The following is a 27,410-nucleotide window of genomic DNA, read 5'->3' on the forward strand; positions in this document are numbered from 1 at the left end:
TCTTTTTTGTTGCACACAGTCCTTTTCCCAAACATGTTATTTTTTGTAGTTAAATTTAGTAAGTATTGTTTTTCAGATTTATTAAATATTTTAGTGAACAGAGCGTATGAAATGAATCGATTAATATAGGATTCTATTGTCGTTCAAAATTACAAAATTATTTATTTATTTATTTATAAGGTTAGCAAAAAATACAAGAATCGGAAAAGAAAAAACAGGCTATTGCCTAAAACTTCTTCAATTTCCTAATTTAGTTTTAAATTGTCCAATATTATAGGTTATGTCCATTCAAATTTCAACACCAAATCACAATCTAAAATATAAATTAGAATAAAACAAACAATTTTAAATTTGAATGGATTAATAATAAAAGTTTCTTAAAAACATAATAATTATAGATAACATCAGAAAGTGCAGTTTAGGAAACTTAGTCTACCTGTAACAAAGGGTTAAATTAGAGAATAACAGTCAATATTTATGTAAAATATTCAATAAAATAAGTAACTTCTTTCTATTAGAAAAAATAACTAGCAGTCAATTTTTTTACAACCAAGAAGATGGCGGACTTGCCGAAAGATCTCGTTGTCACAGTCAGTGATTAATTCATTTATTGTAAAATATCTGACTGCTGGTCGTTTTTTTCTAATAGCAAGAAGTGATTTAATAATAAGCAGTTCGTGATGGAAAACAACATTGAAGAAAATAAGTAAGCCTAAATCTATAATATAATAAAGGAAAGAACTGGCTTATATATGTACAGGATACAGCCTTCTTTTGCATAAACAAAATATCGTGGACATGTGAACTATTCCCCTACAGCAAGGGCCCATAAATAAATAAATAAATAATTTTTGGATAGTAGTTCTCATCGAATTTCCATCTAGCTGTTAACCCTGTTGTCAATGTCTGCAGTAGCAGAGGTCTTCGGGGTGATTTGCAGCATCTATTTGGGATTTTCGTTAAATAATAATTAAAAAAATAAATGTTTTATTGCAGTATCAGAAGAGAACAACAAATGCATTACAACGTTAAATGGTATACCGTAACAAAAGTAGACATGGAATGTTTCGGAAATTATACACACAAAATATCCAATTTCTTTCTTTTATGAATATCAATAGTAAATTAAATATTCTACATAACAGACAAAAATACAACAAATAGAACTATTATCACAAGTCGACACATATGATGCTCTGAAAAAAGGAGAAAAGCAGATTTATGTCTTAGAGACACAGCCTATAGAATTTTCTCGACAAATATGCCACTCTGGAAGTAACATTTATGCTTACCGAATAGAGTAGAGTGAAATCTATTGGGAAGAAATCGCAAGCAGTGAATGCTATCTTATGATGTAGAAGTTGGATCGAAAAGTGTTCAAGCTGTAAAAAATTAAGACGTTAAAACTATGTTTTCCAGTCTTTATCACATTCTATGTTTCAGTCATATTACATACAACCATAGAGAAAAAATAGCAAATGATTCAACTTCTATTCTTTTTGTATGAGACAACTTTGAAATGCTCCAGAAATTCACTAGTAGATTATTTTAAAAGCTACACCAAATTGAGAATTTCCTTCTCAAAAATATCATTCATATTAGCTTTAGAGTTACCTATTAATTGAGACATTGATGCAAAAACAACTATATTTTTACTGAAATGTATGAATAATTATTATAATAACACTGTATTTAAAATTTAATGAGATAAAAATAGTAGGCTAGGCTATTCTTTCAAAATAACACTGTATTCAATTTTTCACTTTCTTGTACAGGGCTACTTGTATTCAAATAAAATGTCACTTGAAAATGTATTAACAGCCAAAACATGGCGTGAATATTGATAAATATGTAGTGAAAAAGATACTTTTGTATTTTTATTTATAACACTATATTCTACAATAATTGAGATAATTCTATAAATTATAATATCTTACCTCTTCTGCGATTTCAACCATCTCTCTTGAGCTCAACAAGTCATGGATTACAATTGCTGTATGATTAGCCTGAAATATCATTTGAGAATGAATTCATTGATTAGTTCTATCGATGATATTTCTAAAAATCCATGATTACAACGGGTTAAAGATTGAAAATATACGTCTCTTCTTAGGGCTCCATAAAGTATATTGAAAGATAAAAGATATCAACTACTCTCATTGTATTTCAATTGGACCAATTGATAATATTCGTTTTAAAAAGTAGAATCACTTTTTAATTTTATTTGATGAAAGTTGAATCAATGAAAATAAAACAGTACTGATGTAGGAATACAAAGAGAATGAAAGGGAAGGCTACTATAGTGAGGTCCACGTTATAATGGCAGTGGAGAAAGATAGCAGAACAACGTTGCCGATCCTCTGTCTTGTCAATGCCTTCTATAGAAGGTAGCTGATACAGGTTTATTGATGTAATACTAACTGTTCATTCTCGTTTGAAATAATCAAATATATTTTATTGAGCAATAAATTATATTTTTCAATGATTTTATAATAAATTCACATAATTAAGATGAAATATTTTGTTAATTAATTATTTACTTCTACATTGTTAAAAGACAATCTGGGAACAGAGCAAAGCAAGAAAGAGATAGCGGTATCCGCTTTGTTGAATGATAGACAAGGATAGCAATACCATTGCTAATCAAACACTGCCATTATAACGTGGACCTCACTACAGTAATTCTATTCACTTATAGTTATCTTTTAAGAGATATACTGAAATTATTGAAACCCAGTAAAAAAGTTAACAATTACCCTTTTTATCTTATTAAAACACAAAGTTAGTTTCAACTCTTCAAGAGTCATTTTCAATAATTGTAAATCATATAAAATATTGAAATAGTGTGAATAAAATAAAAGTTGAAACTATAGTTGGTTTTTTATGAAATAAAAAGGGACTTTTATTGTGTTTCAATGACTTTATGTAATATAATAAAGCTATCGAGTATCCTTGTAGTAATGATTGATGATCATAAAAGTTAGTTTACAGTTTTTAAAATCTTTTAATTGATTTACTGAAGGGAAAGCAGCGCTTCAGAATTATTTTAGAGTACAGTATCCTTTATCATTTATAAATGTGTGGAAAATTATTTAATTTTAATTCAAATTTCTTAAGTTTTTTATTCATTGCGATACATTCTGTGATTCATTTAAAGTATTATGTCAACCTTCAAAATTCAAAATCTTCAAATCATTATTCCTGAACCAATAATCAAGTGACGAAGTATTGTGTGATATCATAACCTCAACCTTTGTATAACATTAACACTTTATCAAAATTTTTGAAGAGAAAAAGGCCATCTCAGCCTAGTTTTTCCTCCAATGTCATTATTAGATTATACAATAAATCAATGAATAAAAATAAAAATTCAGTCCTCAACCAATATAGAATGCTGAACCAAAATGATTCATACCTTCACAAACAATATTATCTTCGATTATCCAAAATAGAATAGATTATCAGTCTCCAACTAGGTGCTATAATGATGATGAAAAAGTGAGTTATGTTCAAGACTAAAATGAGATTCTGCTTAATAATTATTTCAAATATCCAATGAAAGCTATATAAATAGAACTAAGGCCTTCTGCTACTACTGCAAATACTTACTGAAGCACTAAATAGTAGAAGGAAATTTGAAGAATGAAACTTCTTTAATTATATTTATTAATAAAAAATCAATCTCTTATAAAACATCAATAAATTACGAGAATTGGATAGTATATGGTAAAGGAAAAAATATAGCTCACTTATAGCATTATTTATAGCTCATACTACAATGTAAGAGTATACCTATAATTTTATTATACTGTATAAGGTACAATGTATAATTTTCTAAGGTAAAATGAAAGAGATGCATTGTCAGTTCCACATAATTTGTGGAGCAGAATTTATTTTATCCGTATAATTATATGGATCTGACATCTCTTTATTCCACCTCAATATACAGAGTGTTCTGGAAAAATGTGCCCATAAGTCAAGGCGTGACTCCTCACATCAAAGGAAGAAATTCTATACAATGTTATTTCTCCTTTTGATGTGAGAAATTACGCCCTCACTTATGGGCACCTTATTTCAGAACACCTTCTATAGAAATGTCACAATATCTCTTTTCATGGTGTAAATTTTGCATATTTTTTAAATTTTACTCACCTCATTGCTAACTTTAGCACAAGTTAGTATTATCACAAACAAGTCCAGTACTCTGAACACACACCAATAGATGGAGTAAGCAAAGATGTGCCATTCATATTTGTTATCTATTACCATACTAGCAATCACATACAGGTGTGACGTCACAGTTACTGTATTTATCGCGATTAACAGTAAATTTCTGAGACTTGCCGTCTCATTCGCCTGATTACATAACGAAGTCAACCGATCATGTATCTCTTTCATCGACCTGATTTTATCCTTGAGTGATCCTTTGTTTTCGATTGTTTTTAAGATTTTATCTTTGTTTAGGAGGTTTTTCTCATAGATATCCGCCGATTTGAGACTCTTCATCTCAACGTTAAGACCTAGGAACCTCTTCCACAGACCATAGATGAAAAACACAAACTGCACCTGATGTAACCGGTTGTAGAAAAATAGGAAAACTATGAAAATCCATTCCATAAACGTGATTGCGTCTCCCACGTTGTACACAAAACACACCGCGTAGTCTATCGCGAAAATCGCTGATAAAAATAGGAGAAACCCTAGTAAACAAAAGTAGAACCTACGGTTGACTACATCAAAATCAATGACCACACCAAGGTTCACCATAGATTTATCAACTCGTATCATATTTACAACTCTGACCGTAATTTCTTTAGCTCTCAATAGTGCTGAAATCAAGGATATAATAAACGTCAATGATTCGAAAACTATGTTGAAAGTATGGGTGATTTGAGTGACTTCTTTCTTGTTAGTACTGAATATCTCGGTGGTGAAAGATATGTAGAGTAGAGCCAAAAGGTAGAAACTGATGATTAAAAATGTGTAAGCGATTCTGGTTGGTTTCAGGGACATGAGACCTGTGCTTGTGTATTTGTAGGGCACAGTTCCAAGTACCCTGGATAGGTGTACGATGGGCATGATGTCCCTGAAGATTTTTCTCGCCATGTTCTTCTGTTTTTCGTCCAGTTGTTGCTGATTCATTGTTGATAAAGTTGTTGACTCTCAAAAATTTATGTAGGATTGTAGAGTTCAAAAATCGTTGCACTGCTTCAAAAAATTAAATCAAGAGAAAAATTAATCAAAGTATGTCTAGTTTTTGCTGATTCATTGTTGATAAAATTGTTGATTCTCAAAAATTTATGTAGGATTGTAGATTTCAAAAATCGTTGCACTGCTTCAAAAAATTTAATCAAGAGGAAAATGAATCAAAGTAGGCCTACGTCTAGTTTTTGCTGATTTATTGTTGATAAAGTTGTTGACTTTTGGAAATTTATGTACGGTTGTAGATTTCAGAGATAGTGAAAAAAAATATTTTAGATAAAGAAATAAATAAATCAAACTGCGAGAATGAATCAAGATGATGAAAGAAGTTGATTGAAGTACCGTAGTCATAGTCATCATTTATGTGGAGAAAATAAAATTATTAATGAATTGTTCAAATATCAACTGTTCCAAATACTAATTGTTGAATATTAATTGTTTTAAATATGAGTTGTTGAACAATTGTTTTAAATTTCAATTGCTTCAAATATGAATTGTTCAAATATTCATCAACTATAATTATGGTTGATGAAATGGACAGTAGTTTTCATTATAAATGCTACAATAAATTGTAAGGTTTAAAAATATTATCAGGATATTTCTGTGACCTTCCATGACTTCTGTTAATGAATTTCAAATATAACTTGAATATACTTTGAAGTACCTAGTCACAGACATTTATGTGGAGATAATATTAATAATTAAATTGTTCAAAATATTGACTATATTAAAGTTGATGAAATTGAAAGTAACTTTCGATATACAATAAATTGTGAGGTTATATAATAATCAAGATATTTTTGTGACCTTTCATGATTTCTGTTAATGAATTTCAAGTATAACTTGAATAAAATTTTAAGTAGTCACAGTCATTTATGTGAAGATAATATCAGCGATTAAATTGTTCAAATATTGACAAAATTACTGTATTGTAGTTTGATGGAATTGGGAGTAGGCCCACTGTAGTTTCTATTATCAATAATGTTTAAAAACTGAGAAGATAATCATGATATTGTTGTGACATTTATGTATTTTCTTATTAATTCATACCGTAGTGAGAATTCTTGGATAAGTTTGAACTGAGACAATATATAGCCTACAATATTGTTTGTGAAGAGATTGAACTCTGTATTTGAAGCTCTAGTTGTGAGTGAAGTCAAGACCGATTAACCAAAATATAAGACAGTCTGTTCAATTCATCCCCCATGATGAGTGTGTTTCACTGTGTCACTACCTATTACATTATTTCAAAATAGTTCAGTTTGATACCTACCGTAACAAACATATTTCTATGTATTTACTTCATATTCACACAGCACTGTTAAAACAAATATTGAACTTATAACTATTGAATGGAAAAGACTAAGAAATTGTCAAAAAACCACTGATTTATTGATAATTAGAAAGACCGGTTTCGGTTATTACACCCATTGTCAATCTCTGATAAACTGTTTATCAGAGATTGACAATGGGTGTAATAACCGAAACCGGTCTTTCTAATTATCAATAAATCAGTGGTTTTTTGACAATTTCTTAGTCTTTTCCATTCAATATGAATAATTACCACAATATCAACTTCTCAACTACACAAAAAGTGAACTTATAACTAGCTGATAAAGTTCTTCATTTGAAACAAAATTACAGTATCTCACAATTCAATTTAGGAATCAATAACTTTCAAAACTCTTGGTTTAAAACTTTTAAACTTCTCATACTGGTCTAGTAAGTTGAGGCTCAATGATGGGAGGAAATTTCTGAATTGGACTAAAATTATAGAATATTTCAATTATTATAGAAATTAAAAGAATTGAATTAAATAAACCAGAACAAAAATTAATTAATGACGACAGAAGTTGATTCAATCAGGGATTGGATATTACTGAAGTATTCTTCTCTTCAAATAATTCATGTGGAAATAATATTAATGAACTACTGCAAACTTGTCAATGTCATTGAATAAGCTACAGAAATTTGGAGCAGCTTAATATCTAAGGAGAGAATAGGAAGAAAATATACTGGTATAATGGAGATAATGTGTCTGATTTATTTGAAAAAAGTGAATCATTTCAGAATTAAAGTTTGCCTTTTCACATCTTCTTAGATCAGTTTGACAGCTTTTCACTAATTTGACACAGTGACTTCTATAATGATGATGTAATTAATATTTATGTTGAAGTACCTAAGAATAATGATGTGAATAATTTCATTAGAATAATGATGTTGAGTAATTCCATCAGAATAATGATGTTTCACCAAGTAAACCTTTTCACGTTGCAAGTTAACTTTTGTTCCTATATTTGAACAAGATTTTTAGCGAAGCGCTTTTTTACAAGATTGACAATTCAATATAGATGATCCTGATTTTAAATATAAATGACACCACCAACTTTCAAGCACTCAGAGAATTAAAAAATGGTTTTCAGACAGTTTATGAACGACTGTTTGATCATTCGATATCATTAGAGGAGAGTTTTTTAAAATCAATTTATCGGATGTAGAAGAAAATGTCGGTTAAATGGAAGGCACCGTTAGATATTGTTTTCGTAGAATTGTACTTGAATGAAAGTTGGATAATCCATCAACTTGTCAAATATAGTATTATTTACATTTTATTGTCACTGTTATATTCCTTTCATCATCGTTCACTATCAATGATTTAATGATTTACTCATTCACTGAAGATTTGATACGGTACTCCTGGATTGACACTTGCAAATTACTGAAGAAACTAAAGATTGATTTTCAATCTCATTATAATTACAATTGGCATACAAATCAATCGCAATCAAATCGAATCCATAAATTCACAATGTTTAATGAGAAAATATAATCAATTTAATGAAGAATGGAGATAAAAAGAAGTATTAGACGAACAGAAGAATAGAAATACATAACACAATATAAATGCAAGGATTGGATACCTCATCAATCCATTACAAACTAGGATTAATAATCCATAATAATACTGCTTATAATTTATTATTGGTTCAAATAGACAGCGAATCAATGCTATTTAATTCAATTAATTACAAGTGAATTGAAAGTGTTGGACAATTAATTCAGTATTATCATTGATGTATTTTGTATTACTAACATATCTATTATTTTTGGCGTATTATTTTGTATTAACAACAGTTAAACTGAAGTTAGAGACTTCACCCAGGATTAAATAAAGCTATGGAGGATGAAATGATAGGTATCTGGGACAAACTTCAAGTCAGTACAAATTCAGTCTGAATAAAATATTTGCCTTGTAACAAAGGCATTGATGATTGGTTATAAAGAGTTAAAATAGAACAGAACAAAAAGGAGACACATATATCACATGGAAATTGTTATTTCATAAGAAACAAGGAAATTGAACAATACAGTCAACTTATAATATTTTGATAGAACTGAATTACATAGAATTTATTTTCAGAATGAAATAAAGCCAATCGGAAAGTTTCCTGCCCTGCCACCTCTTAGAAACGACTCTTGCGCGTTGCTTTGACTTCAAATCAAGCTATGGAGGTTGAAAATATAAGTATCTGAGACCAGCTTCAAGTAGAAATTAAGTCTAAATAGAATAATACATGTCTCATAACAAAAACATTGATTGTAAAGAGTTAGGAATGATGGAATTAAATAGAGAATGCATTTATTCAAATGCTAATTAATATATAATTATTATTGTACGAAAATCCTAAATAAATGCTGCAAATCACCCCGAAGACCTCTGCTACTGCAGACATTGACAACAGGGCTAACATCGAATTTCCATTTAGCTGTTAGCCCTGTTGTCAATGTCTGCAGTAGCAGAGGTCTTCGGGGTGATTTGCAGCATTTATTTAGGATTTTCGTACAATAATAATTAGTTAGGAATGACTTAGGAATTAGGAATGACAGACAACTAATAATATTTGGAATGAATAACTGATTTAGGTACGTCTTCAGAAGTATCTGAGACTAGCTTTAAGTAGAAATTAAGTCTAAATAGAATAATACATGTCTCATAACAAAAACATTGATTGTAAAGAGTTAGGAATAGGATGGAAAAAAAACAAAACAGGAGACATATCACATAGAAATTGTAACTTTAATAACAAACAAGGAAATTAAACAATACAGACAACTAATAATATTTGGAATGAATAACTGATTTAGGTACGTCTTCTTACATTTTCAGAAGAAACACTAGATTATATTTCTTTGAAAAATAAATCAGACAAGCAATGATATAATGAGTGGATGAATATATCAAATACTGTATCTTGGCAATGTTTGGATTTGATTCTGTAACATTTAAAAAACTGAAATTATTCTGGAAATTTGATTGAGAAATTCTAGTTCTGTGTAATTATTATCCCCTGAAGTCAGAAGTACCAGACAATTTATTTTTCAAAAAATTCTAGTGTTTTGTAATAATTATAGTATTATATCCCTTTTCCAAAATTTTATTTTTCATATGAATATTAATTGACCTGTATATCATCGATCTACAGTTACACATACTCTAAATATTATTGTCCCCTGAAGCCCTGGGCAATTTCTTTTTCTTGTCTTTTTTGGATTTATGAATTTTCGGCGGATGGACCTGGGTTTTCAAACTTCTATAGCTCAGCCACCATCTTTGTATCCGGCCCACTGCGTTATCTCGTTCAATTTTCGACTGTTTTTCGTCTTCAATTTTCTTCATAAACGCTTTAAACTCGTCTATTCCATCACTCTCCTCTTGAAACTGTTGAAGAAAATTGAAGTAAATCTTAAAATAATATTAAACAAGAAACTATTGAACATCTTCTTATTTTTTATGAAGGCTTGAACTGAACTTAATATTTCTGCTTGTATATTATTCCATCAATATAGTCAAAGTTCCTGGGATTGACAATAGACCAACGATTGTCTTGGAATTTGCACGTGGATGGTGTATTGAAGAAGATGAACTGTGGCCTCTATTCACTCAGTGTGTTGTCCAATTATTGCAGCCAGACAACACTGAGAACCATCTACTTCGCCAAACTGTCTTTTGGAATAGGTCTCTATGGAGGAACATCTCTTGGAAACTTGAAAAAATTATTTATATTACAGAAGGAAGCAGTTAGAATAATCTTGAGGTTAGGCTTCAGAGAGTCTGTACGAGAAAAATTTGAAAGCCTCAACATCTTGACCGTCTAAGGACTCTATATAATGGAATGTATTCTGACTCTAAAATTAAAAAATGAAGGATATGTCAATCATCAATATCATACCTGCTCAAGAAGAACGTATGCACTTGAACAACATAGGAGGCAATTCTTTGAAAAACGCCCCTCATCCCTACATGGGAGCTAAGTTTTTCAATCGGCTGCCAATCAATATTAGAGAGAAGGATGGTGCAGATTTTAAGAAAGAATTGAAATAGTTATTTGTGCAACTAGTGCGCAAAGTAACAGTTTGCTGCACCGAAAGAAACGTTTACGCCCGAGCCGTAGGCGAGGGCGGAATGGTTTGTTGAGTGCAGCAGAGGAACTTTGCGCACGTATTTCACATTAAATTTTTCCTACAGTTACCATTGAATATGAGAAGTGGATAATTATGGGTAAAATTGCCTGAAATCCATCAAATGTTTTTCTGTGTAATTTTATTATTGATAAAAACCTTAATCCTAAAATCCTAAAGTCCTCGTTGTCCTTGGTTATAATATATAATCAATAATTTGCTCGTTGTGCTTCGTTGCACCTCTGCTCACTATAGCAGCCCAGTCACTGTTACCAACTTCATTTTGATTTTGCTGCACTGTTGCTCCATATAACCTACTAAGTATTTTGCGTTGCCATGTTGCAAATCTGGAGTGCAGGAAAAATTTTTCCCGCACTAGAGAGGAAAAGTGATTCTTTGCGTTCTGTAATCAGTGCAGCAATGGCCACTTTTCAAGGTAACTGTAGGAAAAAATATTTAATTTCAATCAGCCCATATTGTATACAAGACTTCCTCAACCGATTATTGTGAATTATTATTTATATTGTATGAATGCAATGATAAATAAAGACCTATTTGATTTGATTAGTTGGTGTTATATCAATTTGTTATTGGTGCTGCAAGATTTTTTATTATTTTGATCTCTTTTCCATATGAATATTAAATCAACTATTATTACCTTATCACTTTTTAAAAACTATTATAATTACACAAGTCTACAATAGAAATTTAGCAAAGTTACAGCTTTCTATATCAAGCCGATCCCCGATTTAACACGTTCATAGAATTGAATATAACTTTTATTGGACTAATTTCCAATCAAAATTCGGAAATGGAATAGTTATTGTAGAGCTAAGCCTGATTTATTCATTGATGTTGTTCTCCATATGATAAAATATAAATATAATATAACTTTGCTGTATTCTAGACACTGAGTTCAATGTTTTTCATCCCCAATTATTCCATGATTATATTCAATTTATTTATTCACACACACAAGAATGGCATAAAATGTAACGTGGACCTCACTATAGTTTCAAACACTAATTTCTGCCATTCTCACTTATTGACACTACTTGAGAATGCTTGAAACTAGTAGTGTTTTATATAAAATATAACAAGGCTACTAGTTATTTTCTATATAATTATTAGAAATAAATTACCGCACACACCTACAATAGCACTAAAAAAATCACTCCAAAAGATATGTTCCCTTCAAGATTTATGTTGATATGTTTTATATGTGACTAGCTTACCCGGCGAACTTCGTACCGCCAAAAAGTCAATGTATCTCATGTCACACTTGACTTTATTTGGTGAATCATGAAATTTATTTATTTATTTACAATCAATATTTTCATTTACATCTCAATACGGACTACCTATATGCTTAAAACTACCGTTCCAATACCAATAAACAACTTTATCACGGAGTGATGTGTTTATTACAGCTGGTAAGTTTAGAGTTTAGATGCTAATAAATCATAATTATCACAACATGATCTTGAATCATAATGATCTTCTTGTTCTACGTTAGCCGCTCGGCCGACAATTTTGAAAACATAGGTCTGTAATTGATATTTGATTATTATTAACCCCCTATTAATAAGATTTCTGGTCAGAAGCCATCCCCAATATTCACACAACATATTCCCAAAGTTTCATGCCGTTCTCTCAAGTAGTTTTCGATTCTATGGAGAACAAACAACTAGCACACAAACAGACTTTCATTTTTATATATAGAGATAACAAGGGTACTAGTTATTTTCTATATAATTTTTAGAAATAAATTACCGCACACCTCCCACAATAGCACAAAAAATCACTCCAAAAGATTTATGTCCCCTTCAAGATATGTTGATATGTTTTATACGTGATATAAAAACAATACCGAAAGATATGTTCAAGAAAAAAGTGAAGGAGCTACTAAAAACTAGGGTGTTCTATACATTAGAGGAATACCTCAGCAGCGAATTTGTGACCACATATAATGAATAAATTGTAAACAAGTCTTGATATGGCAAAGTTCTTCCATGATATCTTATGCTGTTCCATGCTATCTGATGTTTTTTTTTTATTATCTGACATTGTTTTATATTTTACCTGAGTTACTTCATCTATGTAAATGTCTATCACTTTCCTTTGTACCTGGCCGACGTACGTGCGAGATCCATGTATATGTTATATATTTGTTGATCAATAAAATATATTCTATTCTACTCTGTATTAAAGCAAATGATACAATGAATAGCCTCTTTTCAAGTTTATTACAACATGAAGCTGACTTTCTGTGTCTCCATATCAAGCCACGTTTACACCAGAGTGTTGTCAACTGAGATTACAACAAATTTCGGCAGTTTGTTGCCAATTTATTGAAAAGTACAGCAACTTTCAACTTGTTTACTACAAAAAGATTGACAACTTTCTGGGTAAAAAAGCAAGATTGACAACTTTCTGGGTTTGTGAGCAACATTTTGTTGACAACTCTGGTGTAATGCGTGGGTTTACACTTTATTAATGTGATTTTTTCTCAGTCTGATCTTGTGTGTTGCTGTAATTTACAATATTAGAGCAGACTGAGAAATATATAAAAGCAAAAATAAGAACAGACTGGGGGAAAGCCACATTAAAGTGTAACCCACAATTACAACTTTCAAATTCATCAAATTATAAGAATAGACTGGGGGAAAGCCACATTAAGTGCAACCCACAATTACAATAACTTTCAAATTCATTGAATTATACTGCTTATCTATTCAATTTGTATTCTATTTCATACATATTTATTACATACCCCAGCTTCAGTCATCCTGAATGCATTCATGGCTTCATTGGCCCTGTTAAGTAGATCCGAGTATTTCAACCGTCTTCTAATGTCGTTTTTCATGTTGTCTTCCTTGTATTTAAGTCTCAACTGGTTCTGATATATGCGTGCTTCCTCCCATCTCTGCACATACCGTTCCTTAGCCTTACATTCGATTGTTTCGTCTAGGATTAGCTCGTTCTATTGAGAAAAGAGAGGGAAGTTGAGTTGTTCAAATTCATTACCGCACACACCTACAATAGCACTAAAAAAATCACTCCAAAAGATATGTTCCCTTCAAGATTTATGTTGATATGTTTTATATGTGACTAGCTTACCCGGCGAACTTCGTACCGCCAAAAAGTCAATGTATCTCATGTCACACTTGACTTTATTTGGTGAATCATGAAATTTATTTATTTATTTACAATCAATATTTTCATTTACATCTCAATACGGACTACCTAGGTATATGCTTAAAACTAGGTACCGTTCCAATACCAATAAACAACTTTATCACGGAGTGATGTGTTTATTACAGCTGGTAAGTTTAGAGTTTAGATGCTAATAAATCATAATTATCACAACATGATCTTGAATCATAATGATCTTCTTGTTCTACGTTAGCCGCTCGGCCGACAATTTTGAAAACATAGGTCTGTAATTGATATTTGATTATTATTAACCCCCTATTAATAAGATTTCTGGTCAGAAGCCATCCCCAATATTCACACAACATATTCCCAAAGTTTCATGCCGTTCTCTCAAGTAGTTTTCGATTCTATGGAGAACAAACAAACTAGCACACAAACAGACTTTCATTTTTATATATAGAGATAACAAGGGTACTAGTTATTTTCTATATAATTTTTAGAAATAAATTACCGCACACCTCCCACAATAGCACAAAAAAATCACTCCAAAAGATTTATGTCCCCTTCAAGATATGTTGATATGTTTTATACGTGATATAAAAACAATACCGAAAGATATGTTCAAGAAAAAAGTGAAGGAGCTACTAAAAACTAGGGTGTTCTATACATTAGAGGAATACCTCAGCAGCGAATTTGTGACCACATATAATGAATAAATTGTAAACAAGTCTTGATATGGCAAAGTTCTTCCATGATATCTTATGCTGTTCCATGCTATCTGATGTTTTTTTTTATTATCTGACATTGTTTTATATTTTACCTGAGTTACTTCATCTATGTAAATGTCTATCACTTTCCTTTGTACCTGGCCGACGTACGTGCGAGATCCATGTATATGTTATATATTTGTTGATCAATAAAATATATTCTATTCTACTCTGTATTAAAGCAAATGATACAATGAATAGCCTCTTTTCAAGTTTATTACAACATGAAGCTGACTTTCTGTGTCTCCATAAATGAAGCCACGTTTACACCAGAGTGTTGTCAACTGAGATTACAACAAATTTCGGCAGTTTGTTGCCAATTTATTGAAAAGTACAGCAACTTTCAACTTGTTTACTACAAACAGATTGACAACTTTCTGGGTAAAAAAGCAAGATTGACAACTTTCTGGGTTTGTGAGCAACATTTTGTTGACAACGCTGGTGTAATGTGTGGGTTTACACTTTATTAATGTGATTTTTCTCAGTCTGATCTTGTGTGTTGTAATTTACAATATTAGAGCAGACTGAGAAATATATAAAAGCAAAAATAAGAATAGACTGGGGGAAAGCCACATTAAAGTGTAACCCACAATTACAACTTTCAAATTCATCAAATTATAAGAATAGACTGGGGGAAAGCCACATTAAGTGCAACCCACAATTACAATAACTTTCAAATTCATTGAATTATACTGCTTATCTATTCAATTTGTATTCTATTTCATACATATTTATTACATACCCCAGCTTCAGTCATCCTGAATGCATTCATGGCTTCATTGGCCCTGTTAAGTAGATCCGAGTATTTCAACCGTCTTCTAATGTCGTTTTTCATGTTGTCTTCCTTGTATTTAAGTCTCAACTGGTTCTGATATATGCGTGCTTCCTCCCATCTCTGCACATACCGTTCCTTAGCCTTACATTCGATTGTTTCGTCTAGGATTAGCTCGTTCTATTGAGAAAAGAGAGGGAAGTTGAGTTGTTCAAATTCATTACTGCTCACCTCACTGCATCTCAAAAAATTGGAAATATATAGTGTATTTTTTATTTATTCAATTTATTCATTCAATCATTCAGAATTCTACAACTTACAGTAAAGTACCACAGGCTAACTTACGCCCAAAACGGTTCCAATTCTAAATTGTAGGTATTTGAGACTCATGAGCTTCATATTATGTGTTGTGTAGGCCTATATCTGCCATACGCTAAAGAAAATAAATGAATCCAGTCAAAGTTGCAATTTTTGACAGTTGAAATCCAAAATACATGAAGAAATTGATTATAATTTCATGATGCAGGTTGTTCAAATGCCAATGAAGGATTTATTATTTTTGGATAGTAGCTTTCATTAAATCTCCTTCTAGCTGTTCACTCTTTTGTCAATATTTGCAGTACTATAGCAGAAGTCTTCTGGGTGATTCACAGCATTTAAATTGTATTTTCGTTCAATAAAATAACACTTGAATTTTCTGAAAATGGATGTATCATAGGGCACTGAGAAAATTACAAAAACCAATTATTTTCTTAATCTTTGAATTATTGTAACCGTTACCTGTATTATATTATACTATCTGGATTTATTTCACATCCTATCATACCTACCTTCTTTCACTTCCCTGTCAACACCTTTTCCCTCTCTGTTATACCTTACCTGCTTATTTTACATGGGAAACCATAGTTGGCAAAGTATTTTCCCCTATTTCTTCCAGCACACCACAATATTGTCTTATTTTTTACTGTGTTATTCTTTTCTATTGTTATTGTTTTATTTTATATATTTCATTTTCTCATTGTATTTTTGTGTATTGTGAATAAACTGAATTGAATATTGTACACTTCTAAAACTCTTTCCTCTACTATGGTAAGGTCCATGTTATGATATCAGTATTTGATAAAAATTTGTGATGGTTTATCATTGCCTTTCATTCGAGAAAGCATGTATAGTGCTATCCTTTTCTAGCTCCGCAACTTTGCCAGATCGTTTTTTTACAATGTAGAAATATAATTAATCAACAAAATATTCATGACAATGTATTATTCAATCATTGAAAATTTATTTTCTTGGAGAATTGAAATTGATTATTTAAAGAAGAATGAACAGTTAGGCTACCTTATTAGACTGATATTAACTTGAAATTTTGCATATAGATTCTTAATTTACCGAGGATGGTTGTAGGCCTATTTTAAATCCTTCAAGATCTTAAGTTTCCAGTTTTTCAAGTTTTTAATTAAATCCTTGCGGAGTACGAGTTACCTGCTAGTAAATAATAATGATAAGTGAATGATTAGATAAATAAGTAACTAATTAAAAGATCCTTCAAGATTTCAAGTTTTCAGTTTGTAAAGTTTTTAATTAGACTCTTACGGAGCACGAGGTACCTGCTAGTGAATAATAATGATAAGTGAATGATTACATGGATAAATAGTTTAAATCTCTTTTTTGCTATTGAAAAGAAACTAATTATTGAAATATAAATGAATATTTCCTATTTTAGTGATAATAATGTGAAATTTTTCTTCTGTTTGTTTTTGAGCCTAGAGATTTAAAAATGTACTTTGTAAAAATAATTAAGGACTGAAAATTTTGTGAAGTGAACAACTACAAGACGAACTATTTGGGACTACCTATTTGTCACCTTATCTAAATGTGGGAGAGGAATAGCACAAGGTTACCTTAGTTTTTCTCTCCCTATCGTTTTTGATAATGTACTTATTGTATCAATCAATAAAGAATAAAGAAAAGGAAGAAAGTAATTATTGAAATAAAATAATTTACTTCGAAAGTGATATCATCTTCCACAGTTTCCATCTCCTTGTTTTTGAGGCATAAACTTCTTATATCAGCCTGCAGTTCGCTAGCTGTTAACTTCAAATCATTGCGTTTCAACTCTATGCGCTCTCTCACGTACTCCATGCTACATAAATCAGCCAGAGTTTCATTTAAAAATTTTGCAAAAAAGCCTTCCTCATTTCCCAGTTCGTCTCGGGTCTGTTTCAGGACGTTTTCAAGAAAGTACCTGGAAATCAGAATGTCGGGGGTTAAATTGTTTAAAACAATATTAACTCATGTAGTGTAAAATCAAATTCAAACTCATTTATTGTCATTACAGAACAAAATTTGAATAAATTATAAAAAAATGTATAATTTGTACAAAGCATAACCTCTGGACTGTTTATATTGAATAAGATTGACTATGTGTAACCTTATATAAATTTAAGAGAGGACTAGCACAAGTTTTTTTTTTCTCTCCCTATCATTTTGAAGATGTAAATAATATTGTATGAATCAATGAAGAATCAAATCAGTTTTGGACTGATATCCGTTGTTTCTATTGTATTGTCTATGTAATTATTGTATTTATTGTCTATGAATAAATAATAATAACAACGTCAAATACAGTTGAAATTTTCAACATTCCTTTTAAAATATAGAAACGTTTCTTTTACACGATATTATTGTAACTATAATAAAAACATTAACAACAATAATATTCTATACGTCTATAGATGTGTTATCTATCAAACATATTCTATGAACTATAAATAAAAATATAAAACTGAGTACCCTTTTAAATTATTCTGTCACTAATTTAAAAATTCACATGGGTACACAGATTTAGTATTAACACAACAGTATTACCCAAGGTAATAAATGGATGTCATTAAATGATACATTTTCACATGTTAACAAAATATGAAAAGAACAACAGGAGCAGTAGAGAATTCCAGCCAATCTCACACTATAATCTGATTACAGAGGGTAGAATTATATAAATAATTTGATAATATATTTATTTATTCATTGATTCATACAATATCATTCTCAACTATGAATGATTGGTAAAGGAACAACATAGGCTCAAAGTCCAAAACTTTTCTTTTCCCAAATTTAGAAATTGTCCAAAAATAGGTTATAAAATTTGAGAATTATGGAAATATTTTTTCACAGTGAAATGAAATACGAATTATTGAAGCATATACCTGTCTTTCTGTATTTTCCACAAGTGATTCATCTCATACTCATGGTACTTTGGATACAGTAGACCACCTTCACCGATGTAAACATTCAATTTCTGTAGATTATCCTGCTGAACAATACTCCAATCAAACGAGTTGAAAGGGAGTGTACTTCCAAGGATTTTCAAATGATCGATAGCCTCTCTTAAAGCGTAGGAAATTACATCCGTTTCGAATGAGCTTTCAGTTAATTTGGACTTGTGTTCTTGTCTTCTACTCTTGGCTATATCGATGTAACCTGGAAGAAAACATAATTTGATAATAGAATGTTTTCATAATTTATTCAATTTTCCAAAGTATTCCAAGAAATTCCAAAACATCAATTCTCATCTAACAAATTTTATTAATAAAAGAGAAAAAAATGGGAATAAAGGGAATAAAAGAGATGTTGTCGGCTCCACATAGATTTTGTGGAGACTTTGAGCAAATAATTTATGCAGAGCTGATGACATCTCTTTATTCTATTTCATGAATTATGTGGAACTAACAACATGAGTCATGTAAAACTGACAACATATCTTTTATTTCATGAATTGTATTTATGTGGAACTGGAAAACATTCCGGTGTAAGTGCACGTCCAGTGCCAACATACCTATTATCAAATTTTTGGTTGGGATCGATTTAGTATGTTATTTTGAGCAAAAAATCACAAAAATTAAACGGCGCTCACTATTGTTTTTTAAATAAACTAAGTTCAAAGTAGCACAATTTTACATGCATTTAACCTATGAGTAGCAGCCATTTTGATTATTTAAATAATCAAATTATGATATTCCTAATCTAAGTTTTCCTAACCCAAAGCTTTTCTTAACCTAAGCTTTTCTAACATAAAGCTTTTCCTAACCTAAAGCTTTTCCTAACCTACAGCTTTTCCCAACCTTAGCTACTTATGGTTGCTACTTATAGGTTAAATGCATGTAAAGTTTTGTTACTTTGAACTTAGTTTATTTCAAAAACAATAGTGAGCGTTGTTTAATTTTTAAGATTTTGTGCTCAAAATAACATACTAAATCGATCCCAACCAAAAATTTGATGACAGGTATGTTGGCACTGGACGTGCACTTAGCCAACATTTCTTTCATTTCACCTTAATATTATGTAATGAAACTCCATCTTTGTTTCTAGTTTGAATGTCTATTTCATTGTTGAAAATTAAGCTCTGTAAATAAATTATTAATTAATATTATCATTGGTCTTCAATTATTACATTTTGTGAAAATAACAGGCAGTCAAACAAGAGACTATTTAGGTTTTTGAGAGAAAACTGATGTAGATCTTGACGCAGATTGTAATAAAACAATAAACTGATGAAGTATTTTAATAGGCGGGTTACTTTTAATTATTAATATTATCTTAGGAGAAGTTTTAAGAGGGATCAGTGATTTTTATAACAATGAAACAGGGTAATTTAATGCTATTTTATAAACAATAAAACAATATAAACATAACTCAATTATTCAAACAACATAGCATAAAAGAATTTAGAACATTTTAGTGGATCACGTTAAACTTGTGCTGAATTGGTAAAAATATTAGGGCTCAAAATACAATTAACTTTAAACCTTTTTTTGGAAATAGAATAGGATTTTTGAGAAATCTATTTACAATAATTTTAAATTTGTAGAAGGTCACACAAACTTTTTAATTTCTTCAATGAAGTCACATTAAAGTTTACAGTATAGATTGTTATTTTTAATAAGCATAATAACTAGTCAGCGTTTCTCATTTTCTATTGGGTTTTTAAAAATAATATTTCTATCTAAAATCCATCTTTTAAATTAGTTGAAGGAGGTCACACAAATAACCTTTTAAAAACCTTCTAATTTATTTAATAAAGTAGTATCAAAGTTTATATTATAGATTTCTATGTTTGACAAAAATAATAGCCAACGTTTTTCCATTTCTAATTGCACTTTTAAGACTACTTCTGCTTACAATAGGCTACTTTCAAATTGGTAAAAAAAGATTATATACAAACCTTCTAATTCCTTCAATGATGGAATATTAAAAATTACATGAGACATTTCTACTTTTAATAAAAATAGTCAAAGTTTTTCCTTCAAAACAACATAAAGTCAATGCATAACCGATGTTTCAAATTTGTACGCCAAAACTAGGCACAGCTGACTATATTATATCAATATTATTTCCCAAGAGGCTGTTCAGTTCTGCAGCAGACAGAAATTTAATTCAGATGCTTGTTGCTCGTTGAATGCTCTCAAGTTTTACTCAGTATTTTGATTTTGAAGCATTTTATTCATTTCACTTCTCTTAATTCTCAGACAAAGTATCATAACAATATTCTCTGTGAGGTTGAGTTTATTATTAGACATAGATTACATAACAAAGATTATCAGTTGGAAGGAGATCTTCATTTTACATTCTTCTCAATCGGCTTGCGTGAGTACAACTTTTAGGTTACTTCAAACATTTGTAAATATAATATTATTATTTTTTTAACAGAATAAAGAAACATTGAACATTTAGTAAATGTTTCAACCAATTTGTAATAGCTATTTTTCTGAGGGTGATGCCTACATGAGCTCTGAGCTTGTGCGTGGTAATGAAGAGGATAATAGTGAGAGATGAATGGATCTACAGTTTTAGGTGGGTTTCGAACCTCCGGGAAGCGATTTTACAAGCTATATAAACAAATCAAGAATTTTAATTTAATTTTGATATTGAAACAAAATTAACTTATAGGTAACTTGACTGGTTTTTTCTAAGCTTAACCTTCCGGCAGTCGCGTTGTTGTAAACAGTATAACAGTGTCAGATTTTTTGCTACACAAATCTATTTTATGGGGTTGTGTCAGTGAATAAGTAACCTATGCATTTCAAAACTTTCCACCCATCACTCCACTGAGTTGCAGTATCAACCGAGCAATGGTTCAGTCTTTAGCTGTGCCATTTAGTCGCGACAGTGCATTAGTCGCATTGTGCATAAGATAGGAAAAGGCTGTATAAGGGGACTGTAAACGAACCAATAGCACAGAATTGATGATTTTGCTTGATGTACCTTATTGGGCTATGAAATAGTAATCATCCAAATGTTCATAGGCATAAAATAATCCAAGAAGATGGAAAAGGTATTAATTATACAATTGAAGAGCTCCATTCCAAAACCTGATTCTGCTCAATTTTTCAGATTTCTGTTTTTCAGGTTATATCTCATAAAAACATATGACTTTATCATTTGCTAGTGTGTTTCTTGCCAAAACCTGCTTCTTAAAGCTGTAATCACCATTCAAACATTAATTCTTTTCCAAAACCTGTCAAGTCAACCAGTCGTTTTTCCAATCCATGCCATGTTTCTGCGCAAACGCAGTTTTATTTCTACAAAAAATGGTTAGATGAATTAAATAACAACTTTGAAAATAATACATATTGATCTTCTAATAATGAATTAACTTCCAGCGAGAATCCATTGGCACAGAGCATACAGTAATTCAGCAACAGTTTTTCCCAATTTGCCAAAAAATATGTTTTTGACTTAGCAGGTTTTGGAATGGAGCTCTTCAATTAATTAATATGTTTTGACAGTAAACAATACATAACACACGACTGCTTGTGTGATTGATTAAGGCGCGGTTGAAATCTGCAATTGCTAATAAACTCGGGAGATCAATAAACTTGAGATTATTGGTTGAGTTTATAATTCTCAACTCATAACTTAGATTCACTAGTCTATTTCTTGAAATAAGTTACATCGTATTAATATTAATACAGTATTGATATGTTTGCAAGCAGATGAGGATGAAGGATAGGTTGTTAGGATACTCTCACACTCCAAAATAGATTAGCTAATTGTAAACCCCTTTTTGTGGAATGGGATATCCTCACTAATCATAATTTTATATTTAGAGTTCTCTCATATACTACAAAGAAAAATCTGTCAGAGAAACACCTCAGAAGAGATATGCACTCTCAACACACAAGGGGAAATAGACATTTTCACATAATATTGATACTATAACGGTGATAGCTGTAAACATATCATCTCCTTCCATAAGTTTCAGAATTATTTATGTAGCAAAAGCAAAGATGATGAGGGAGCAAAATCAAATCAAAAACTTTTATTTTCTAAAGCAATTACAAAAAGTACATGAAACTCAATAAAATTTATATGTTAGGAAATTTATATGTTTAAACTGTGTGTAGGGGGGCTTACTCTTTACAAGTGCTTACATGTGGATCAATTAATTTTAGTTATTTTATAATAAGGGGCTTCTACTTTGAAACCTCCTATTATAAGCTTTCAGCCTAAATTACTGCTAAACTTGTCCCAATCAAATCATTGTTTCATAGTCTACAAAGACAGTGTTCCACAACAAATAATTGTGATAGATGATAGAAAAATTAGAATTAGTTCTTCCAATCATACATATTGATAACTATTATTAATAGATATTCCTCAATTCCTCTGTAATGGGGCATTTAAAATCGGAATATATTGGGGTTATATTATGTATGGTATTGTGATGGTATTATAAGGTTGTGAGAACAACCCTAGACATTATGGTAACAATTTATAATAGGGGAATCGCTTGGCTTGCGAGAGGTTAAATTGATCTAACTCTATAACTCATGAGAAAGGAACTATATTTTAAAATAATAAACAAAACAGTTATATTTTGGAGAACTAAGTAATCGATTTAATCAAATTGTAACTCAAAATGAAACTGGAAACTTAAATAAAAATAATATTGAGAAAACTTTTTAAACAAACGATAGAATAATTACAGGATTTGCCTTCAATAAAAAAAGATGAATAATATATAATAATAAAATTGATAATATTAGCTCACTGAACTCACTGAACCAGGAAAATGGTGTTTCGGAAAAGAAGGGTAGAGCCGGGCCCGATTATCTGCTGTAGATAGCTCCAGGTCCCGTCCTCGTAACCGACTGACTAGAGCCTCTCATTTTTTCCATAATTTTACTTGTCATGAATTTTCACCGTCGTCAACAATTTATCTATTCATTGTGAAAATTCATGACAAATAATAAAAATTATGTAGTTCTATTACATCCCCGGGTCCCCCTAAACTTCGACCCGAAGTTATCGAAAAAACGGCATCTCTCTAAGTTAATTTTTACACATTTCAATAATATTTCAAAAATTAAAGTCAAAATTACCGCAAGCTAAAATTATTATTATTATTCACAATATTATTCTAATTGGATATTTATATGTAACATAACTTTCAATGAATACCTTAAATCTATGTGAGTGCCAATTCATAAGCTAAATGCAAGTGATATAAATTACATTATAGTGAACTAATTCATAAAAAATCAAACTTAGCCTAACACATCAATCAACTTCAAATCAACAATTCAATACATTCATATCTGAATAAGAATTGAATGGAAAAATTTCAATTATATTGATGAATAAAATTAAACCTACAAAATCTACGAAAGTAATAAAATTGAATCATAATGCAAAAATTAAACATCAAGTCCGAATAGTATTCGAGTAAGCAAAATAATATTGTGGACCTTGAAAATAAGAATAATAATAATAATTGAAATAGTTTATCTTTTAATCTGGGAAAATATTTGAATCGATAGCATAAAAGAGTAAATGGATACAATAATAGTGAATAAGTAATTATTATTTGCATAGTTTCCTATATCCTAACCCATTATTTTAATGATTTCATTACATACTACTTTACTAAAACACAATATATTCTTAAAGCTCCTGTGGGTAGTCCACAATTGGAGTACGTTTCGGGACTCTCAGTTCTTAATATAATTTTGAAGACATAAATACAAGAATATAACAGTTATCAGTGTTTGCCAGACAATAATAATATAAATGATCAGTTTATTGTTCACCCCTAACAAATCAAAGTTATTTGGCATTTCAACATGATGGAAAATGTCTTCTGAGAATGAGTTGTGCTCTTCAAATTTTGAAAAATTCAAGTGCCAATTTTCATTTAAGATTTCCGAAAGGTTTAAGTACTGAGGCAGAGTCTCATGTTTAAAAATTGGGATGCTCAATTTAGATAAATTTGTCCACATGTGAGGAATTAAGTTATTAATAGCTGGAGAAGGATGGGAACGGGAGTCGCAAGGATAAAGAGTGCTTATCAGTACGTCGCCGTTGTCGTCTTGAAATGTAGCAGACTGGACAGTATCATCTCTTCGCTGATGATACATCATTGCTGTCATCTGGCATTGACCTTCAGCGGGTGTTGGAGATGTCAGCGGAGCATCTGCGGTCTTCAACTTCATGGTTCCATGTCAATCGCTTCCAACTGAACGAGAGTAAGACGCAAAATATCATCTGCAGCTTGTCGCGAAGTCTGCCTGAAGATCAGGAACTGGTGAAGCTGTTGGGCTTTGTATTGGATTCGAAACTCAGCTGGGCTAGCCACATCCAACAGGTGTCTGGGAGACTGTCCCGAATCTGTTTTCTGTTGCTCAAGCTGAGGGGACAGGTGACAGAGGCATATCTGGTCATGGTGTATCATGCACTTTTCCACTGCCATATCTCCCATGGTCTACTCATGTGGGATCATTCAGCCAAGGTTGTCGACATACTGAAGCTGCTAGGATTATAATTGCAAGCGAACATCATGCACATTGCAAGCCCAATTTGTTAGGCTGGGTATCCTAACAGTAGTCAGCCACTTCCTTCTTCTCTGCCTCAAGAAGATTCAACAAAATCTGTTGACTCGGACTGATGTACATCACCATAACACCAGGCATCGAGTGCTGTTTGACATACCCAGGGTGCGCCTCCAGAGATCGCGGGTATGCTACAGGAGTGCAGCTCTCCGCTACTTCAACAGGAGTGAAGCAGTTGGATACCAGCAAGTTCGAGAGGGTTGTGACCGGTTTTTTGAGAGCCAGGGCTTATTATGATGTACAGGAATTTTTAAACGATGACCTGTCTCAAATACTATTTGGCTAACTTGCCAGTAAGTCTAAGAGCAAGGCCTTAGATGCTATAAGAGTGCTTTATCTTGATCGCTGCCATATTGATAAATTAGTATTTTGTGAAATGACGCCATCGATCCCACAAGTGTGGGTAATGGATGAAGAAGATGGTATAAGGTATAAGGTATTACTGGTTGACGACAGTACGTATGCCCAGCTCAAAAAAAAAAAAAAAAAGATTTGCCTACAGTGCTCACGATACCCCACTGTGGTGATCACTTTATGGCATTGGACCAATAAATCTCTCTACAGATGTAAATAAATTGGAAGTTGCATTTATTCAAATATAGGACTAATAATTATTAATTCATATATATTCAAGCTACAGCAGTTAATTGGGATTTTCGTTGAATAATAATTATGCTTCAATGAAGCTCATTTGGAAGCTTATTATTCTTTGAACATATCCAATATCCTATCTCTCGATCAAAGACCAGGAAATTTCTGGATAGATCGCGTCAGTCAGTATATTTCAACATGGAAAAAACACTGGTCAAAGCACAAAGTGCTTTCTTCTGGAGCATCAGCACATTCTTGCGACTCGCCGCATGCTCCCATAGCAGGAGTCCATACAAAAGATGGGAATTGAAAAGGGCGAAGTACACCATCACCAAATCTTTTTGAGGGCTTTGAGTCTACGCTGCAAGTAGATTACCCGTGCCAGCCTGGTGCAATCTCCATCGATGTGGCCTGCCGCCTGTCCATGTTAATTTGAAGTCAATAAAAATCCCAGGAGTTTTACTGCTGATTTAAGAACTGAATCTACGAAGTCATCAGACTATAGTGAGGTCCACGTTATAATGGCAGCGTTTGATTAGCAATGGTATTGCTATACTTGTCTATCATTCAACAAAGCGGATAGCTCCATCTCTTTCTCGCTTTGCTCTGCTGCCAGATCGTCTTTTAACAATGTAGAATTAATAATAATTAACAAAATATTTAATCTTGATTATGAAAATTCATTATGAAATCATTGAAAAATATAATTTCTTGCTTGATAAAATATAATTAATTATTTTAAACGAGAATGAACAGTTAATATTACATCATTAAACCTGTATCAGCTACCGTCTATAGAAGGCATTGATAAGACGGATCGACATCGTTGTTCTATATTTCTCCACTGCCATTATATCGTGGACATCACTATATATAATGTCACTATATAGAGGTATTGACAGCATCAACGTCTTATTCTTCCAATTATGGAGAATTACCACTACATCTCCTTCATACAATCAAATTAATTACTGTTGATTAGAATAGAACATTACTAATGCATATTTAGGAGAGCAATTATTTTCAGTCTTGCATTCATAATCTGTCAACATAAACTGTCATGTATCATTTATTCTATTTCAGGTCCTCAATTCCTAGAGATTGGCTCAATTATTAGCAATGATGCGATGTCGATAGATTGATTGAAAAATTGATTGATTGAATCATGAACAAGGCCAAACAAATTGAAGTGACAGTGGTAAGTGAGTCTAAATTCAAGATTTGTCGATTTATTTCCTTGTTCTTCATATCACCAGTCACAGAAGCTACAATAATTGGCCTTCTCAATTATTGTCCTGAAATATTGACCTTTGTCAATTATTACTTGCATTGCTTCCATTCATTTGATTTCATATTCTTGTTTCGGATTTTTGCATTATTTAGGGCCGGTTTCCGACCTCGGGATTTAGCTAAGTTCTAGACTTTAAACAGCTGGAGTCAGAAAATTATTACTTGCATTGCTTCCATTCATTTGATTTCACATTCTTGTTTCGGATTTTTGCATTTCGAACCGGTTTCCGAGCTCGGGATTTAGCTAAGTTCTAGACTTTAAACAGCTGGAGTCAGAAAATT

General features: G+C 31.4%; 3 protein-coding genes across 5 annotated transcripts in view; 1 reads left to right on the forward strand and 2 right to left on the reverse strand.

The window, feature by feature from the left end:
• Nucleotides 1–427: 427 nt before the first annotated feature.
• LOC120352253 (putative gustatory receptor 28b) lies at nucleotides 428–5,142 on the reverse strand. Its single transcript, XM_039432023.1, has 4 exons — nucleotides 4,153–5,142; nucleotides 1,938–2,006; nucleotides 1,293–1,382; nucleotides 428–436 (listed from the first exon to the last, which is right to left on the reverse strand). Exons 1-4 carry the CDS (start codon nucleotides 5,140–5,142, stop codon nucleotides 428–430), a joined length of 1,158 nt encoding a protein of 385 aa, XP_039287957.1.
• Nucleotides 5,143–15,228: 10,086 nt separating this feature from the next.
• Nucleotides 15,229–20,708, reverse strand: LOC111057482. Its single transcript, XM_039433386.1, has 4 exons — nucleotides 20,582–20,708; nucleotides 18,567–18,840; nucleotides 17,362–17,602; nucleotides 15,229–15,537 (listed from the first exon to the last, which is right to left on the reverse strand). Exons 1-4 carry the CDS (start codon nucleotides 20,625–20,627, stop codon nucleotides 15,307–15,309), a joined length of 792 nt encoding a protein of 263 aa, XP_039289320.1. The 5' UTR covers nucleotides 20,628–20,708; the 3' UTR covers nucleotides 15,229–15,306.
• A 65-nt stretch (nucleotides 20,709–20,773) lies between these two features.
• Nucleotides 20,774–27,410, forward strand: part of LOC111060048 (dihydroorotate dehydrogenase (quinone), mitochondrial) — a 30,957-nt gene continuing 24,320 nt past the window's right edge. The window contains exons 1-2 of one of the 3 annotated variants that reach the window (XM_039433385.1): nucleotides 20,774–21,003; nucleotides 26,922–27,036. In XM_039433385.1, coding sequence (XP_039289319.1) covers nucleotides 27,004–27,036 — 33 coding nt within the window. In that variant the 5' untranslated portion in view covers nucleotides 20,774–21,003; nucleotides 26,922–27,003. The remainder of the gene's footprint in view (nucleotides 21,004–26,921; nucleotides 27,037–27,410) is intronic. The other 2 variants (XR_005571891.1, XR_005571892.1) reach the window with 2 other exon arrangements.

The sequence above is a fragment of the Nilaparvata lugens genome, chromosome 7 (genome assembly GCF_014356525.2).
Source record: "Nilaparvata lugens isolate BPH chromosome 7, ASM1435652v1, whole genome shotgun sequence".
In the NCBI taxonomy this organism is placed as follows: domain Eukaryota; kingdom Metazoa; phylum Arthropoda; class Insecta; order Hemiptera; family Delphacidae; genus Nilaparvata; species Nilaparvata lugens.